The 20,302-nt window shown below is 35.5% G+C and overlaps 1 protein-coding gene across 7 annotated transcripts in view; it reads left to right on the top strand.

Moving 5' to 3' along the window:
• CACNA2D1 (calcium voltage-gated channel auxiliary subunit alpha2delta 1) overlaps positions 1-20,302 on the top strand; it is a 510,209-nt gene that overhangs the window by 376,445 nt on the left and 113,462 nt on the right. For all 7 annotated transcript variants that reach the window (XM_020884065.2, XM_020884063.2, XM_020884064.2 and 4 more), the window contains exons 8-10: positions 7,217-7,286; positions 9,516-9,566; positions 13,137-13,236. In XM_020884065.2, the coding sequence (XP_020739724.1) occupies positions 7,217-7,286; positions 9,516-9,566; positions 13,137-13,236 (221 nt within the window). The remainder of the gene's footprint in view (positions 1-7,216; positions 7,287-9,515; positions 9,567-13,136; positions 13,237-20,302) is intronic.

Here is a 20,302-nt window from a genome sequence, read left to right as displayed (position 1 = left end):
TGAATGCTGTATGAATATACTTTTAAGTTGAAATAATTACCTTATTGCTTTTTTATACTAATAATGATTAGAGTCCAATGCACCAATTGGGAATAAAACTAGCTACCAGTTACAGGAAATCCAAAACTATGGTGATTTCAACACTATAAAGATTTATTTCTTACTCAGTCAAAGAATATCAGTTACAGACACCAGGGCTGATAAGGAAGCTTCACATACAAGTGTTTACACTCCTGTCTTAGTTTTCTGACATTCTCTGAGTATATATTCGGCAGTGTCCACCATTGTTACTTGTGTTTTTTTCTTAAGGGACAAAGAATAGTATTTCCTCTCTTTTTAAGGCACTTTCTGGAAATCACACAAAACCTTTCCTCTTATGCAACATTGGCCAGAGTTTAGTGGTCTCATGATCATAGTTTACCTCTCTAAATTATACAATTTGCTCTTCTGTATACCATTGACCATTTGTATTACTTGCAAAAACATCATATATATATATATAAATATATAAATGCATGCACATACACACAAAATAATATATTATTGAAATTCTCACATGATCCCAATTTATAGAGGTAATTCTGTAACCTTATTTTTGTTTCCTTTTATATGACCCTATCTCTTACCTGAGTCTGTCTTATTTTTCACGTATATGGGTGGAAGAGTTGTTAACTTTATAGTCAACTATGGGTCCAGTCATTTCACAAGTGAGAGCAGTTAGAGGCAAGATCCTGATATGAAAATGGGATGTGCTCATAATTTGATGGAAGATAAAATTGTATGAAAAATGTGTGCATCTGTCTGTGTCTGTGCTAAGTCACTCTAGTCGTGTCTGGCTCAGTGTGACCTTATGGTCTTCAGCCCACCAGGCTCCTCTGTCCACGGGATTCTCCAGGCAAGAATACTGGAGTGGGTTGCCATTTCCTTCTCCAGGGGAGCTTTCAGACCCAGAAAAAATTAAACTTCCTGTTTTAGGTCTCCTGCATGGGCAGGTGGCTTCTTTACCATTATCACCACCTGGAAGCCCTAATTATGTGCGTAAGTATTGTTAAAAATCTTTAGCTCTTTTTAAGTTCTAAGGTAGCTCATTTTATTCCTTTTTCTTTGATACATTGCTAAATTTGCTATCCATTTTTAGATATATAGAACCATCTTTGATGTGCAGCTGTTGTTGTGTTCAGTATATTTTATTAAGAAAAATTTAAAACACTTTTGTCAAAATTCAGACAACTTTTTAAGCACTTCTCTCAGATATACCAAATATAAAATTTGTAAGAAATACATCCTTTAGCCCCGTTTTCTAAAAAGATTATTGAGTTATAAAAATAAGACTCTTGTTCCTATGGAATCACAGTTTATTTTTTTGACTGTATCACTGTTATCACCTGACTGGATTTATTTGCTTACAAAAGTAGAAACTTTTTTCTCTGACAGAGTTCAATTTTCTTCTGTCTAGCATACATCTGAAATTAATTTCCGGTAAAATTCTCTTCATGTTTTACTTAATAGAACTTCTTGTGTGCAAGTTTATTTTTGCACTACAGCTAATAATAACATATGGACCATCTAAATCATTAAGTCTTTGTATACTATTTACTTTATTGAATATTTCATTTAATCTCACAGCTTGTCCTTGTTATCTGCTGCTTTTGCTGACAAATAATCCTTGTTAAATGGAAACGTTTTACATGGGCTGTCTGATATATGCAGAATTACCAGCAAATTGCTTTGTAACAAGTGCTTTAATTTTTAAAACTTATGATGATTTATCCTTGGCTGTAATACCTTATATCTGTATGAGTTTCCAATCTTTATTTATCTATAAGTTAGAAAAGTGTTCTGACATAAGACCATACAGATGTCAAAGGCACTCTCAAACCAATACAATACCATCATTGAGCATCAACTCTCATTTCTTAGAAACAGTATTAAAATCTTTTAAGAATTTGATTAAATATGTCAATATACTCAAGTGTAAGTTGGAAGGAAGAAAACATAAGAACTAGCAAAACTGCCGTTTTCTGAAGGAACTGAGGTTCCTAAAGATTCAGGTACCAATAGGAGAGAATTTTGCTCTGAAGAAGCTCACAGGTAGATGAGACAGGAAATGTCTTAAACACATTAACATGCAATGCAAAGAGACATCTAGTATATTTATTAAAAAGTTTTCTGGAGTTAACTTAGATTATCACTTCTCTAGTAAAATGCAGCTGTCTGAGATTATTCACTTAATGACATCTGGCTCACTTAATGTGGCTTCAGGCCATCCAAAGAATCTAACCTAATCTACATTTTTAGTTTTACCTCTTACTGCACCGTTAAACCTTCTCCATGTACTCCAAATTGTTTTTCCCCCTCTTGAGTATTTATTTGGTTTTATTTTCTACAACCTGCCACATTGTTCCTATTCCTATATGCTTTGATCCCAGAGCCCCATTTCTAGTCATATACAACTTATCCATAATTCCAAATAGAATACATTTGGCTTTCCCCAGAGCAGTCTTTGTTTTGTTCTCTCAGAAAACTTGGTTTTTTAATCTAGATTACAACAGCTATCAAATTTTATCTTTCTTCAGAATTTATTTGCATATGCCCTTTTAAAAAAAGCATGGCATTGTAAGTAACTGCAGGTAAACTCTGTGTGTGTGTGTATGTGAGAGAGAAAGAGAGAGAGAAAGAAAGAGAGAGAGATCCAGGCAATAGAATGACAGTTGGCTTTTACAGGCATTTTTTAGTATGAGAAAACTTACTTTTTTTGTCTTTCCATGAGACTAAAAATATGAAGTCTTTTTGAATTTTAAAAATGCATTTTAACTTGTTAATTGAACATGCAATTAGATGCCATTCAAAATGGTGTTTTCACCAGAGAATCAACCCTCAGTTCATCATTTTGTACTTTGTTACTTCCTGGCAGAAATGAAAAACTCATACTCTTATTTTTAACCATATTTACTAGAAAAGGGCTCAACAGTGTGCATACTCTCTCAAGAATATTTCAGTATTCTGAGTTAACATATAGGTAAACACTATAAATCAATGGTTTGATAACTGACATAGCACACACTAAATGTCATGTAAAGTAGAAATGCCATCAGGTATATTTAGTCAAAGATATACCCACAGTTCATTTTTTATCAGGATAAAAAAACAAGTGATCATTATCACCATTAATGATGACCTTCAGAAATGAGATGCCCACATTGTAGGCCATCATTTCTACTTCTTTCTCCTGCCATTACAAAATCTTATTGGAAAGCAAAAGGGACTTTCAAAATGAGCAATATTTCACTTTTTGCAAGGTTTGTAGAAACTCTGATTTTCTTTTACCCAGCATTCATTGAACCTCATTATGAAACTGATTATTCCAGGGAATTACAATGTATGGTTATTATCTTTTTTCACTATTTGACCTTCCTTCTTTCTGAGCCTATATAAATAATGTACCATATAAGTACCACAATGGGATTTTACAATCAGCTAATTAGTATCACAGAAGAAAGTACATTATTTGATTTTAACATAATGTAAACATCTTAAAATAGCCAACGGTTATTTCCCTCTGGTAAATATCTCTACAGACTTCTATGGGAACAATATTAATGCTTTTAAATAGAAGCCATCTAAAGTTATAAAACATGTTACAATTTAATATCTGACTCCTATTGTAAATTATGACTCCTTTTTCCGTCTTTAAAGAAATAAATTTTATGGAACATTTTAATAAATATCACTGCTAAGTCACTTCAGTTGTGTCCAACTCTGTGCGACCCCATCCCTGGGATTCTCCAGGCAAGAACACTGGAGTGGGTTGCCATTTCCTTCTCCAGTGCATAAAAGTGAAAAGTGAAAGTGAAGTCGCTCAGTCATGTCTGACTCTTCGCGACCCCATGGACTGCAGCCTACCAGGCTCCTCCATCCATGGGATTTTCCAGGCAAGAGTACTGGAGTGGGGTGCCATTGATTTCTCTGAATAAATATCACAGTTCATTTCAATAGGCAGGTATACCAAAACCAGAAATCCTAGGTGAATGTGCTCTGTAAAGAATTCAGAAATCTAATTTTTTAAATTAATTTAGTTTTTAATTTAAGGATAATTGATTTACAGAATTTTATTGTTTTCTATCACACATCAGCATAAGTCAGCCATAGGGGACATATGTACAGCTATGGCAGAAATCTAATTTAAATGTGACTTTCAAATGCCTGGGTTTTTTTTGTAACCATTTTCAAATACACTGGTTGATCACTTTCAACTAATGGTGATCACTTTTATTGTCAATGGTAACCAATCCGACTTCCCCTCTCACCAAAATATTTGTATCAGTCTGAATCAGAAAAGAAATAATACAACATTTTAAATAGGGCTAGTTAATTTTTAATAAGGAATTATTAACTTTGGCAGGGATTAAAGAGGAATTGGCTAGAAGTAGGGATAAGTTCTAAATAATACAGGAATTCCAGATACAGCATTGTATAACTAACCCCCGTAGGGCAGAAATAGGTAGCCAAGGAAGAGACTTTGGTCCCCTTGTGCCCCTGGATTGAGAGATCCTTTTACAGAGGACATGGTTCTGGCCCATCAAATGGCAGAGAAGGTACTGCAGTGTCACAGAGTTTGCTGCAAGTTCACCCTCTGAGTTACATGTGTCTCATCAGAGGCTCTCCACAAAAAATACCCGAGGGTACTGCTAGAGAACCAGACAGCGCTCCATAAGCCTTGTTCTAGAGAAGCTACGCATGAGCTCTGGAGTATATGTATTGCCAGAGCCAAACCAGGAAAGCTGCACTTTACTGCCAGAGCCTTGGAGCAAACAAACCAGACCAGGATGTAGAAACCCTTATCTCACAATGTCTTTTTTCATCATCTGCTGAGAAAGCTTAAATTGTCCTTGTTAGGTAAAAGAAAAATATTTAAGGGACCAAGAGACATTTTCATAAAGCAAGATAAAAGAGTGAATTTGGAGTTAAGAGGGAATAAATGTACAACCAGCCCAGGATTTTACTGAAAGAAGAGTGTGATAAATTTGAAGTTACTACAAAGACCCAGACTTGAAGAATTATGTAATAGTTGAATGTGAACTGAAATGTCTGCCTAGTGCTTGTTGCTGAATTCTAGAGCTACCACAAAAAGAAAGAAAGAAAAAAAAAGTCATAGTTTATCTCACTAACTCCTAAGTTTCTGCAGATGTAAATGAAAATAATTAAAGTAAATTTGCCATTTCAGTTGCATACTGTATCAGTATATATTGTTGGAAGAGTGCTATATTTAAACTTAGCTATTTCTTATAAATGTGATTAGTTATTTTAAATGAATAAATAAATCATTTTCTTATGTAGGTACTAATAAGAGAGCAATTTCACAGTCAAGGAGAAGCTTGCTAATACATATTTTTGACAAATCCTAATTGGCCAAATTATCTTAGTCAGCTAATAAACATGATTCTCAGAAAAGTTCTACATAATTTTCATCATTTTGTAATAAAGGGCAAAATACATTGAGAGACGTACATCCTATGAATTATCATTGGGAATTTTCCCAGGAGTTACATGTCTAAGTGTGTTCAAGGAGAGGAGGACTTTGGCATAAAATTATCATCCAATTCATAAGCACTTTTTGTTCTCCATTGAGTCAAAGGGGTGTATGTGTATGTGTAAAGCTTTGTAAAGTATTTTAATTAAAGTAAGTTTAGAGTTAATTGGAATAGTATAAAATAATTACATTTTAAAAGCAGTTAAACATACTTTTTTTATTTACTGCAAAATGATAAAGACTCTGAAACATCTTCTGTTAGTTAATAGAAGACTCTTGAATCTGTACTTGAATTACTTTGCATCATTCAAATAAATATCAGGAAAAGTTTTTTTTCTGTGTAGCTATGTTAATTATAGTTTAATTTTTAAGTTATTATTTTAAATGAACTAGCCATTATCAAATATGCCACTGTAATCGCAGAAAGTGAAGAGGAACTAAAGATCCTCTTGATGATGGTGAAAAAGAAGAGTGGAAAAGATGGCTTAAAACTCAACATTCAAAAAACAAAGATCATGGCACCCAGTTCCATCACTTCATGGGAAATAGATGGGGAAAAAGTGGAAGCAGTGACAGATTTTATTTTCTTGGGCTGAAAAATCACTGTTCAAAGTGACCTCAGGCGTGAAATTAAAAGACACTTGATCCTTGGAAGGAAAGCTATGACAGACTTATACAGCGTATTAAAAAGTAGAGACATCACTTTGCCAACAAAAGTCCATATAGTCCATATAGTCATAGCTATAGTTTTTCCAGTAGTTATGTATGGATGAGAGAGTTGGACCATGAAAGATGAGCTCTGAAGAACTGATACTTTGGAACTGTGGTGCTGGAAAAGATTCTTGAGAATCCCTTGGACAGCAAGGAGATCAAACCAGTCAATCCTAAAGGAAATAATCGCTGAATATTCATTGGAAGGACTGGTGCTAAAGCTCTAATACTTTTGCCATCACATGTGAAGAACTGACTCATTGGAAAAGACCCTGATGCTGGGAAAGACTGAGGGCAGGAGAAGGGGGCAACAGAGGATGAGATGGCATCATCGACTCAATGGACATGAGTTTGAGAAACTCTGGGAGACAGTGAAGGACCAGGAATCCTGGCATGCTGCAGTTCCTAGGGTCGCAAAGAGTTGGACATGACTTAGTGACTGAACAACACAACAACAAGATTAAAAAATTATGCTATTACGTGATAACAATCCAAGAAAAAGTCTTTTTATAGACCAAGATAGTATAACATTGAATGAAAATAAAAGGATCAAATAATTTAAAGTACAGTTTTCCTTAGTGGCAAATAAATTTTCTGTTAAATTTTTCTGTTAGTAGAGAGGAAAGAAAATGTATATTTTCTGGACACTTCGTGAAACATACTCATGGGCACTCTGAGCATCCCTATGCCTACAGGTTATTTCTGAAATAATATGAAAAAAAAATTTGACTTCAGCCACTTTCTTCTGTATTGCTAGGTTGTTTTCCATTTAAAAAAAGAAAAAGATTAAAGGCATAAAACTTTGTATCTCCCATTTTAACATTGCTCTGGATAAGTGGAATGTGTCCTTAGTGCTTTGTAACTTTTAAAAATATTACTTTCCTAGATAATACCTCATATTTTGGTTTTCATTCTCTATTTTAAATTTAACTTCTCTTGTTCTCTCTACTTCTTTCTGTCTCTCTCTTTTTAAAGCTTCTCCATGGGTTGATAACAGTAGAACTCCAAACAAGATTGACCTTTATGATGTACGCAGGAGACCATGGTAAGAATGTTTGGGTAATTTTGAAAAGATGAAAAGGACAAAATAGATTTTCTTTCTTTTTCTTTTTTTTTGGTGTAAAAGTTGGAGGGACTCGTTCTATTATTAGTGTTAATACTGTCTGATTATTATAGAGATCTAGTGTTTTTTTTTCTTCTATACATTTGCGTTTTCTATACACTTCTACTTTTAAAAATACTTAAAGTTAAATGAAAATGATGAGTTCAGTGGGCACTGATCATGAATATTGTTGAACTGATTCATCAAATACATTTGAAGTGGACTCCTTTAAGTTTTTAGTTACTGTCATCTCTAAATCTCTTTTAGCTTTTAGGGATGTCTATTGAAATACTCCCACTTACTTATAGTAGGACTCTAACAAAGTGTCCAGATAGAGTAGAAGGTAGTTTGCCTCTGGCAGTGAATTAATGAGAACTAGCCCCAAGGAAAGAGCTACCCCTAGTTATAGACATATTGCTTAGGTTTCATTTTTCCAAAAAGAAAGTTTAATTGTTCCTTCTAAAGAAACTCATTATCCTAATATATAAGTAGAAGAATACCAAAAAAGTCATAATTACCCTCATTGGTAAATAATTGTTAAACTTATGTATTTAATTGATTTTTTTTTAATGTATGTAATGTGTGGCTATATATTTTTTATAGTATGCATGTTATTTATTATACAGTATACTGCTTTGTAAGCTACTATTTCATATCAGTACCTTTGAGTACCTTTTCATAAGAAACACACTTAACATCATTTTAAAAGAATGACTAAATGGTAAGTTATTTTAAAAATCCTCTATTAATGGACATATAGGTTATTTCTCACTTTTTGTTAGGATTCAGACAAATTCTAAGACATACAATGGTTAATTCAAAGAAATATATTTAAAACTTTTTAAATGCTCTGTTAAATATCCTAGTAGCAACTTACATTAATACCAACCATGTATAATATTACCAGATGCTATTAGTCCATGTATTATTCTTGTTAATATTTCTCCAAGTTAGTGGCTCTGGAGCCATAGGTTGCTGAATGGAGGCAAACCCTCTGCCATCATGTGATTTAGATTCAGGAACCAGTTGTTTTGGCAGAAAATTAGAAATTAGGTCCCAACCAAAGGAGACAGATAAAATTCTGTCCTCTCATTTTCCCATGGAGACACATGCCAGGACCATTTGTCAAAGTGCTAGACATGAACTAGATTTGCCTTTCATTGAAATAACCCAGCAACCCTGCCATTTTGCCTTCTGATAGAGAAGCAAACTTGAATGCAAGCTAAAAATTCTGTTCCATGACTATATCATCCTGAATAGTTATTAAATGTGCTGAATGTTGTCTGAAAGCTAATTGGCAAGCTATCTGGCAAGCTTCTGAGACGTTAGATTTAGAGTGGTGGACAATAAGTAGAACCCTGAGTTCAGACCCAGGTCTTTTTGTTAGGGAAGGCAGGCCCCTAGGTCCCATCAGTCCACAGCCAGGCACCATGAGCTTTGGGGATTATTCACCTTCAGTTATCTGTGTCTACAGTGACTAGGCTATTCTCCTAGAGTCTCTTTTCCTACATAGAGAGAATCTTTAGGACTGGGGTTTAGCATGACAATCAACATTTTGAACTGACTCTCCAGGTGACTTTTAGATAAGGTAAAGTTTGAAAACCACTACTTGAAACTCTTGGAAATAACAAGATATATTGCTCTGTTTCTAATTACTTTATTGTCCCTTTCTATTTCCCTTACATTGATACTGCTTTTTCACATTCCTAGACCACTAATTTATTTCTGTGGGAATTTTGTGTGTGTGTATTTAAATTAATGACATAATCTTATTATTCATTTTTATTATTCTTCCTTAGAATGAGTTTTGAAAACCGTGGTCAGCAAAATGGAATTTAGGATAACTTTGCTCCCCCCTTAGGGAAATACTCTTCCAGAAGTTAATTTCTTGTACTCCTAGTATTAAAGCACATCTCTTATTCCTTTGTTATAAATACCTGTAAAACATACTTTAAATATTATACCTCTGATATCTCTACTATGTTAAATATTGTGTTTTTAAGTTGATGTTGCATAATCGTGAATTAAATAGTATTATCTACCCAGCTAGGAAGGACATAGGGCCATGCTTGGAAAATATCTCAGAGATCAGTAAATAGCAATTCAACAGATATCAGTGTTTGAAATTATACAAGAGAAAAAAAAATACTCATATGAGTGTATTTGTTTCAGGTACATCCAAGGAGCTGCATCTCCTAAAGACATGCTTATTCTGGTTGATGTGTAAGTAGTTAAACATTACATTATTTTTTATATACTGAGAACATAGGAAGGGTTTTCAGTATCAGTAATAGTATGAGACTAGAAATAGGTGGGGAAGAAAAAAAACAGAGAATAATTATTATGACTTTGTCTATATCCAGACAAAGAAATCAAATTAAGACAGTAACAAAACAAACAAAAATTCTCTTGTTGAAAATGAGAGGAATCTTTGTCAGAATTGAAAATTATGACTTGTTTCTGAAGTCTAAGCTTTTTGAAAAATTATTAATTTGCTTCCAGTTTTTTGCTTGTTAAACAGTATTAAAGTACATGGTTGCTAAAACCAATCAGTTTCTGCTACCAAAAATGTAGAATTGTTTAGATGGCGCTTAGTCACTATTGATCCAAATATCTTTTAGGGATTGGTCACAAAATAGATTACTACTAGATATATTACACGTCCATACTGAAGTTTCTCAAGGGAAATGCTGAAATACAAGAAAAAAATTTATTAGTTTTTATATTGGTTATTTGTCACATTGTTTCAAGTTAGGTATGTGTGTATAATCTTCCAATAAGATTAAAATTGAAATTTGAAACTGTGGAAGATAGAGAAGACTATATCCTACTGTGTAGATTCAGTTTTTAAGAGCAATACTAAAGAATTAAAAACATGAGGTATAAAAGCTTGTATTTTCTTTCCTGAGAGAAAAAGATTATATGGAACAGAATAGAAAGCCCAGAGATAAATCCACGAACCTATGGACACCTTATCTTCGACAAAGGAGGCAAGGATATACAATGGAAAAAAGATAACCTCTTTAACAAGTGGTGCTGGGAAAACTGGTCAACCACCTGTAAAAGAATGAAACTAGAACACTTTCTAACACCATACACAAAAATAAACTCAAAATGGATTAAAGATCTAAATGTAAGACCAGAAACTATCAAACTCCTAGAGGAGAACATAGGCAAAACACTCTCCGACATAAATCACAGCAGGATCCTCTATGACCCACATCCCAGAATTTCAGAAATAAAAGCAAAAATAAGCAAATGGGACCTAATGAAACTTATATCCTCATCTGTTCTTTACATCCCTGGTGGTACAGAAAGAATTTGCCTGCAGTGCAGGAGACTTGAGTTCAATCCCTGCGTCAGGAAGACCCCCTGGAGAAGGGAATGGCAACCCACTCCAGTATTCCTGCCTGGAGAATCCCGTGGACAGAGGAGCCTGGCGGCTACAGTCCAGGAAGTCACAAAATTCGGACCCGACTCCGCAGCTGACACTTTCCCTTTCATCTGTTCTTTGCCACTGGAAGTAACAAAATTCCATGTTTTATAGGCAACTAAATTCATTTCACAGGATCTTGTCAGCATTTGAAAATTTCTCCATTATAACCTGAAGTAAACAAGTTTAAAATCTTATAATCTTGCCTGAGAAAGAGAAGATAAATGAAGCCAACAAATATAACTTAAATATTAAATCTCATTTCATTTGTTAAAATGAGTTTAAACTTCATCTTTTTAAGTTAAATTATTGTAGATTTTGTACATTTGCTAATCCTTGATAGTCTTCTGAAATATAAATCTAAATGGGAATGCAATATGTTGTAATCCTATTGGATATATGCTAATGTCCAGACATAATTTCTTATATTAAAATATTTAGAATGCATAAGGTATAATAAAGTTAAAAATAAATGTGCATGAGGTTGTAATGACATTTTAAAAAATTATTTCAACAGAACTAAACTGAGAGTATCAGACCAAGATTATTAAGACACGGTTCCTCCTCTCAAAGATGATTCAAATGTATTAGTGAAATGAAACCATATTCACAAATAACTTAAAACAATTATAGAAAGTGCGAGATGTATGACACAGCACTGAAGGAATACACTGGCGAGAAAGCACATTTCAATTTGAATGTCAGGAAAGACTTCATTAAGAAGAGAAAATTAGAATTGAATCTGTATAGCTAAGATTTAACAAGGCAGGCATGGAAGGGAGAGAATTTCATGAAAGAGAGTGGAATTTCAGGTGGGAGAATTGCTAGAAGCAAAGTGGCATTGTTGAGAACATCTGGAGGGACTATATAGAAGGTGGAGGTAGGAGAGAGAGAAAATAATGACACTTTCTGAATGCAAGGCTTTTAAGATTCTTGGATATTTTGTAGTTTTAACTATTTTGTAGGTAGGGCTTCCCTGGTGGCTCAGTGGTGAAGAATCTGCCTGCTATCAGGAGACACAGGTTCACTTCCTGGCTTGGGAAGAATCCCTGGAGAAGGAAACGGCAAGCCACTCCAGTATTCTTGCCTGGGAAATCCCATGGACAGAGATCCTGACGGGCCATAGTCCATGGGGTTGCAGAGTTGCTGGATACCACTTAGTGACTAAACAGCAACATTTTATAGGTGACAGAAGTGGACGAAGATACGCTGCCAGAATTTTCACCTGTTAGCATGGGGCAGAGAAGGAACTAAGTGATGAATGGTTGTTATTCTGGCTCTGGATCTTGAGGTGGTAAACACATCAGCTAGAATGGAAAGAGGATGGAGAGAATACTGTAAAGTAGGATGAATAAGAGAGATTGTCTCAATGGGAAGGAAAGTTGAGAGGGAGAATGAAATTGAATGACTGAGATCTAGTGTGGTTGGTATCAAGGACATATGTAGGAAAGAAAAATAAGTTTTGGGACTAATGTGTCATTTTGGACATTGAACCCATAGTCATTTAATAAACAGCTAGAAAAACAAAACTGGGGAAAAGTTAGGAGCTACAAAAGTGAATACAAAAGATACAAAAGTGAAAGTTAATTGCCCAGTTGCTAGGAAAGATTGAAGGCAAAAGAAGAAGAGGGCACAGAGGATGAGATGGTTAGATAGCATCACCAATTCAAGTGACATGAATTTGAGGAAACTCCAGGTTGATAGTGAAAGATAGGGAAGCCTGGCATGCTGTAATCCATGGGGTCACAAAGAGTTGGACATGACTTAGTAAGTGAACAACAGCAACAAATTGCCTGGAGATGAGCCACACAAATAGATGAGGTCATCCAGGATCATAAAATATGTAAAGACAAGATAAGTGATGACTAAATCCCTGAGAATACTTCAGGAATAAAACAAGGCATTGTGTTTACAAGTCTATTATCAAATTCTTATGCTGCTACTTGATAATTGTTTAATCAAGTCAGATAGTGAGGGGCAATGACTGCATTATATTAACCTCTGTAGCCCTCACTTCTAACTTGGCTAATAGAGCTGATATTCAGTATATATTTCTAGAAAAAGTGAATACGCCATGAGTATCTGTAGTTTCTTTAAATTATCACTTGAAATATAATTTTCATCATTGTAATTAGAGATAAATACATTCTGATGCTTATAGCAAAGAAAGACAAAATTTCTTGTAATTTATTTCTACTTGCTATCAAAAATAGGACTTTTTCTAGTACTGATATTTTAAAGACAAAATTATGTTCATATTATATAGTGTCAGTGCATAAGTTGCATTTCCTTAGGGTGTCTTATGTTGACTAAATGCATAGTCATTAACATGTGTGGGTCCGTTTTTTGTTTTAAAATAGGAGTGGGAGTGTTAGTGGATTGACACTTAAACTGATCCGAACATCTGTCTCTGAAATGTTGGAAACCCTCTCGGATGACGATTTTGTGAATGTAGCTTCAGTAAGTATATGATGATTGCATTTTTGTTGAGTTAAATATGCAACTTTTATCTCTCTCTGATTTTAAGTGTCTGATTGTGTTTTGTCATAGACAGGGTGAGATATTTCTGGTCCTATTACAAGACTGTCTTACTAAGCTGTTCTCTCTTGTTACTTATTCTCCTATACTTCCACACCAAGGTTCTTTCTCGGTGTTTGTACCCATGAGAGAAATGATTAAAGCAATGAATATGAAAGGAAAACATTATATACATATTCTCTTTGACTCCGAAGAGCTTAAAAAGCTGACATGCACCCCTGTACTCATTGATGTCATTGTAACTCCAAATAAATATTGACTTTGCAGTATAATTGTATGACTCTTTTCTGTTCATTATAACTCTCAACTTTCACACTGAACATATGTCCATAATGTAGTATGTTTTTAAAGTTTATTTATTATTAACATAAAAACTAATAGATATTTGAATGTGCTTTCTTAAAAGTCTTATTTCCAGGAACCATTTTAGACCTTCCTTTCATAAGTAAAAAGCTTTGAATTCTGAAGCAAATAAAGCAGGACAGAATGAATGTTACTATATCTCATTTTAATCTATGAATTAAATTTGTATTTTGGCAGAAAATTTCATGACTGTGCACTGGTTGATTTAATTTCATGTTTGAAGTGGTTATATTTATAGAGATCAAAGTGAAAGAAGAAGTAATTGTGGTGAACTCATTTTGTATTTTAGAAAGAAATGGCAATCCACTCTAGTACTCTTGCCTGGAAAATCCCATGGATGGAGGAGCCTAGTAGACTGCAGTTCATGGGGTTGCTAAGAGTCGGACACAACTGGGCGACTTCACTTTCACTTTCATGCATTGGAGAAGGAAATGGCAGCCCACTCCAGTGTTCTTGCCTGGAGAATCCCAGGGACGGGGGAGCCTGGTGGGCTGCCGTCTATGGGGTTGCACAGAGTCGGACACGACTGAAGCGGCTTAGCAGCAGCAGCATTTTCTATTGAACATAAGTGAACGGCTCTGCCTCTGAAACCATGTGGGAGGAAGTTAAAGCAGGTGACTTACAGTCAGTTTACTCCCTTCACTGGAAGGGCACCCACTGGAAGAAAAATGTAGTCAGAGGAACTGAGTTAATCTCATCAACCAGAGCCTCAAGTAGCTAGATAAATTGTTTACGAAGGGGAAGACAAATTATTTTGAAAATGCTTTTAGCAGAATATCCCTACCTAAGGGTAACATAGGGTTTCCCTTGTGACTAAGCTGGTAAAGAATCTGCCTGCAATGTGGGATACCTGGGTTCAATCCATAGATTGGGAAGATCCCCTGGAGACGGGAAAGGCTACCCACTGGCCTGGGGAATTCCATGGACTGCATAGTCTATGGGATCGCAAAGAGTCGGGCACAACTGAGAGACTTTCACACACAAGGGTAACATAAATAGAACTCAAGATCCGTGTGGCAAGATGGCTTTAAAATTACCTAGTAGGTAATATAACACTCTGGGTGATAAACTGGAAATATTTCATGGTTTAAATACTCCCACTATACAAGGAACCCTGGAAACCTCTTTTGAGACTTATTTCATCTGACCCCAGAAGAGTGTCTTCAATACAGTAAGGGAGGATCTGGTCTATTAGTTTTCTAAGGCTACTTAACCAGAATAACACAGAATGGGTGCCTTAAACTGAAGAAATTTTTCTCTCACAGTTCTGGAGGGTGGAAGGCCAAGATCATGGTGCCAGCAGGGTCAGTTTCTCCTGAGGCCTTTCTTGGCTTGCAAACTGCTGCGCTCTTGCTCCATTCGCTTTGGTCAGCCCTCTGTGCAGACTGATTTCTCTTCTCCTTATAAGGACACCGGTGATATTGGTGTCACATGCTCTTACCCTGATGGTCCCCCTTTTTTTTTCTTGTGTCCCCTCCCTCTTTTTTGAAAATTTATCTGTTCTTTAACTGAAGGATGATTGCTTTACAGAATTTTGTTGTTTTCTCTCACTTCATTAAAAAAATTACCTATGTTTACTGTTACACTTGGAGATAGTAGGGTTTAGGACTTCAACATAGGAATTTGAGGGGGAGACAGTTCAGCTCGTAACACCTAGGAACTGCCCTCCATGCCCAGTTCTTTCTATGTCTTATCTGAACATTTAGCAGTCCTTTAGCTTATCCAAGAAAGTATTTATTCATTCAGTCATGTCCGACTCTTTGAGACCCCATAGAGTGTAGCCTGCTCGGGTCCTCTGTGCATAGAATTCTCCAGGGAAGAATACTGGATTGTATAGCGATTCCCTTCTCCAGACGACCTTCCCAACCTAGGAATTGAAACCAGGTTTCCTGCATTGTAGGCAGATTCTTTACCTTCTGAGCGACCAGGGAAACCCTCGCTTGTTTATATCCTTGATATTACTAGTAAAGTTTGATACTGCATAAGAGCTCTGATTAATGTTAGTCCGATTTTATAACCTGACTCCGGGTGTTAGCTCATAACATTTTCAACAAAATGTGTACAAGAAAAATGTAATGGTCAGTCTCTGAAATAAATTGATTAGAGAAGGTAATCAATTAGTTTATTTTGTACATAACATATTTATTACAACTGCATTGGAAAGGTTGTTAACAAAATGTTATGTTTGGCATAGCAAAAGAGGAAATTGTAAAAACATTAATTTCAGTACAGATCTGGCATATCAAATGAAATTTTTATAAAACCAGCTAACATTAAATATGATTAATGTCTTAATATGACTTCTTCCTGATTCTTACTCATGGATTCCAGTGTAAATAGATTCTTTTGTGACATGATCCCAAGAAACACAACCAATTAAAGGAAGTGAGACAAGGAAGGAAGGAAACCAATTAAAGAAATTTAATTTAAAGGAACTCAATCCTACTGAGGAATTCTAGAAGCTTTGTAGTATATGAACTGCTATTCTGCCTCGAGGTCAAGTGAACTGGGGTTTTAAATGTGTACCAGCATTCCATATGTGTGGAGATAATAGACTCCGGTCATAAAAGAGAGAACTGAAACAGAAAGTTGCAGGTGATGGTAGCTAGAAACCTGTAATAATCCTTAAAGATGGCATTTAACATGTCATTCAAGTCAAGTGTTTCCTCATTGATTTTTTTCTATATGGATGATCTAGCCATTAATGAAAGCAGGATCTTAAAGTCCCCTACTATTACTGTATTACAGTCATCTTTCCTTTTGTGTCTGTTGATATTTGCTTTATGTATTTAGGTGTTCCTATATTGTGTACATAGTTATTTACAAGTGCTATATTCTCTTGTTGAATTGATCCTTTTACCATTTAAAAGTTCCTGACAAGGAAACCATTGATTTTTTATGAGTGGATACAGTCTTGTGCCAGGACATCAGTGGACTTCATGCCATGGTTCAAAATATAAACTGCATCTTGATGGACAGCATTTTAATTCAAAGACTGTAATCTCCAAGTTGGAGCTTTAACATATAAGATACTATCCCAATGTTTTTCTTTTTTCAGACTGGCAATTCCCAAGTGATGCATTATATCATAGACCCAGTGGATTCTGTGGTCATTTGTTTGTTGTTGGACTTCCTTTACCATAAAATAGATTGCTTGATTTGAGGCGAGGTTAGGCAACATTCTATAACGATAACCCTTCATGGTAAATCAGACGGTTCAGAGGATTATTTTAGTGGATGAGGAAGTGTAAACAGAAAGAGGAACGCTTAACTGAAAACTGTATCAATAACAAGTAAAACAAAATTGACCTTACCCCATTCCAGAAGGATAAATGAAGACTGGCTATAACCTATGTGATATCAAGTCACTATTAAATGTCTTTTTGAGGAGTGATACTGTATTGAATTCTCAGCATTGGATAACTTCCAGTGGGTTGGCCATTCACCAGTGGCAATAGGTATACATGCTAGGTGAGAAAGAGCCTATATTTTTAGGTCCCTCTCTCTACCTGGTTATTGCATTTATTTGTGGTTCCTACATACAAAGCCTAGATGACTTCCAGTGGACAAATTCTCCCATCCACCCCATTATTTAGTACCTCCTCTGTGATGGATGTTTTCCAGTGGTGATTGATTTCAAACAGACGTCTGCACGTTTGATGCTTGCTCCTGTAGATCCATCCTTACGCTGCTTCTCCAGAACTCTTTGTCTAGGGAAGGTCTTCCTGTCTTGTTTCTTCAAGGGCATTGGCCAACCAGCCAAGCCATTTGCCACTGTGCAAGAGTCCACGTGTTTTCTTATCTCAGTCTGCTTATTCCTTCACACCAAGTTAATGCCCAGGTGGCTTTTGCCTCAAAATCCATCAACATCCATTCCCTGGCATGTTCTGCCACTGTCTGCTGATTCATATTAAACAGATATTGCATCTCTTTTGTTGCATATTCTCTTCTTCTGTTACCCTGGAGCAGAGACTATTTTTCCAGGTAAGCCATATTGAGACCTAGTCTATTTGTTGCCTAGAACCGTGAGGAAGATGAGCTCAGATCTCGAGGATAGCAGGCTTCATCATGTATGGTCTCTAGCATGGAAAAACTACTACCCTCTAAGGGGAAGAGGTTACTTCTGCCTATTCAGAGGGCATAGGGGAACCTGGAAGTTCAGTGTTCTCAGTCCTATTCACTGGATGTCCCCATTCTCCTCTTAGGGTCCCATCCTGTGCCTATCAGTGTCCTCACTCTTACATAGAATCCTGCCATGTCTGTGAATGTGACCTCCCTTATAATTATGTCACTTTTGAAAGCAAATTCTGTGCCTCTTTCTAGCACATGTTGACCTGACATTAGGGGATTAGATTCTCTTTATTGGCTGCTATATGTCTTCTGGCTTTCACACGTTGCCCTTAGTTAATAGTTAGCTGATCTGAGGTTATCACTTTTTTCAGTGATACTGGAGTGGGTTACCATGCCCTCATCCAGGGGTTATTCCTGACCTATGGATTGAGTCCAAGTCTCTTATGTCTTCTGCATTGGCAGGTGGGTTCTTTACCACAAGGGCCTCTTGGGAAGCCCTTAACAACAACTAACCAACCTCAAGTCCCTATGATTACTGTTATCACTATATTTCTCAAATACTCGGTGCCTCTCTTGTGATCTGTATTGTGTTCTAGTCGCTGCAGATGAAAGAACACCTCTGAGGGGTTTTACTCTATTTATCACTGATGCACAGCCAGTTACCAGTGGAATATTTGTTGCCACATGGCTAGTGAATGATTTAACTTTGGAATTAAAATTTGGATCATCCCATCCTGATGATCTGTTTCCTAAGATCTCTGCTAGTATCCCTTTATATTGACTTTCCTTTGAAATAGTTCATAAGGTAGGATTCAAGTACAAATGGCTGGTATGGAAAGTAATTCTGGGAAAGATTTAGACAAATGTAAGAAGTAAAACCAAAAAAGAAGAGAACTAATACACAATGGACTACCAAATAAGTTACCACTCAGTGAATAGAGCTAATCCTCGGAAATTCTGAGAACCAATGTAGATTGCATGAATTGAAATTATTCTTTTTTTTCCAAGTGGATGATATGTTAGAGCATTTGAAGTTAATGATGGCTCCCAAAGAATGTTAATTTCTTAGTGTTCCCAGGCCACCTTGGGCACAAGCAGAAGGCTCCCAGAAACCTTGTGCAGTTAAATTTGGGATGGCATGTATGGAAATATGGGTGGGGCACCAGTAGCATCTACTTAAGTTGAAACTGAACAATACTTTTAAAAGTATTTTTTAAGACTTCCTGACTAAACAATAGAAATGAATTTGAATGACTTTTATGCTTTCAACATTTAGCCAGCAACTAATGATTCTTTCCTAACTAAAATAAAGAACTTAGATGGAATTCTCATTGACCTTTACTTTTCCTGAAAATATTATAGCTGTCAAATATGTGTTTCTTTAAAGACAGTTGTTAACTAAGTTCTTTTGAAACAAAATTGCAAGATGTTTCCATGTGATCTGCATGAATCAGGTTAATACAGACATTACTGATGCATCGACAGCTCTCCTGACAGCTCACAGTAAATCCTTGCTGGGGCATACTCACATGATGTAGCTTGAATATGTGTCCGAGCATGTAAGTAAAGTGAATATGTTGCTTTTAAAAAGAATTCTGCATGCATTTGATATGGAAGTAATGTATCTCAATATCTCAGATTAAAATTATGGAAATATCTCAGTTACATATTCAAAAATAGGGGAGAAGAGTGATATTAAAAGATGTACAATCCATGCAAGTTCTAAGGTGAATATTGCAAAAAATATTTGAAAGATGAAGTCACAGTGATTTCACACTCTACTCCTAGAGAAATTTATCAGTGGTCTTTGTTGCTCCTATAATGGCTTGTTTGGTTGAGGTTCATTAGTATCATTTACTTTATTTTAGTGGTTTATGGCTGTTATTTGCCATAAGGAGATAGTTTGTCAACTATACTCTGATTTTTTATTATCTATATATTTTTCTGTGCTTTTTTTATGTGAGAAAAACAATTAGTACATTTTCAGAGTTGAAAAGTCACTAAATGATAATAACTTATCATTTTATTTCAGACATAGATTTGTTCTTCAGAAAATAAATACAAACAAGATCTAAAGTAGATATTAGTTCATTGTTTATCTAGTATATGTATTAATCTTCAATTTAATCACATCATAGTGAATTATTAGAGTTGATTTTTCTTAACACTGCTCATGATGCAGGGAGTGTTTTATGTGTTTTTAATAGTTACACATTTGTTCTCTACAACAAACTTGTGAGGGAGATAATATTACTGACCTAAACTTTATAAAGAAACAGAAAATGTAGTTTGCCATTACCAGTGTATTCTCTTGGCAAAACTCTGTTGGCCTTTGCTCTGCTTCATTTTGTACTCCAGGGTCAAGTTTGCCTGTTACTCCAGGTATCTCTTGACTTCCTACATTTGCATTCCAGTCCCCTATAATGAAAAGGGTATCCTTTTGGGGTGTTAGTTCTAGAAGGTCTTTTAGGTCTTCATTAGAACCGTTCAACTTCAGCTTCTTCAACATTACTGGTTGGGACATAGACTTGGATTACTGTGGTATTGAATGGTT

The sequence above is a fragment of the Odocoileus virginianus genome, chromosome 1, assembly GCF_023699985.2.
Source record: "Odocoileus virginianus isolate 20LAN1187 ecotype Illinois chromosome 1, Ovbor_1.2, whole genome shotgun sequence".
Taxonomy (NCBI): domain Eukaryota; kingdom Metazoa; phylum Chordata; class Mammalia; order Artiodactyla; family Cervidae; genus Odocoileus; species Odocoileus virginianus.
The sequence above is the reverse complement of the archived record's forward strand: the minus strand, read 5'-3'. Positions and strand labels throughout refer to the sequence as shown.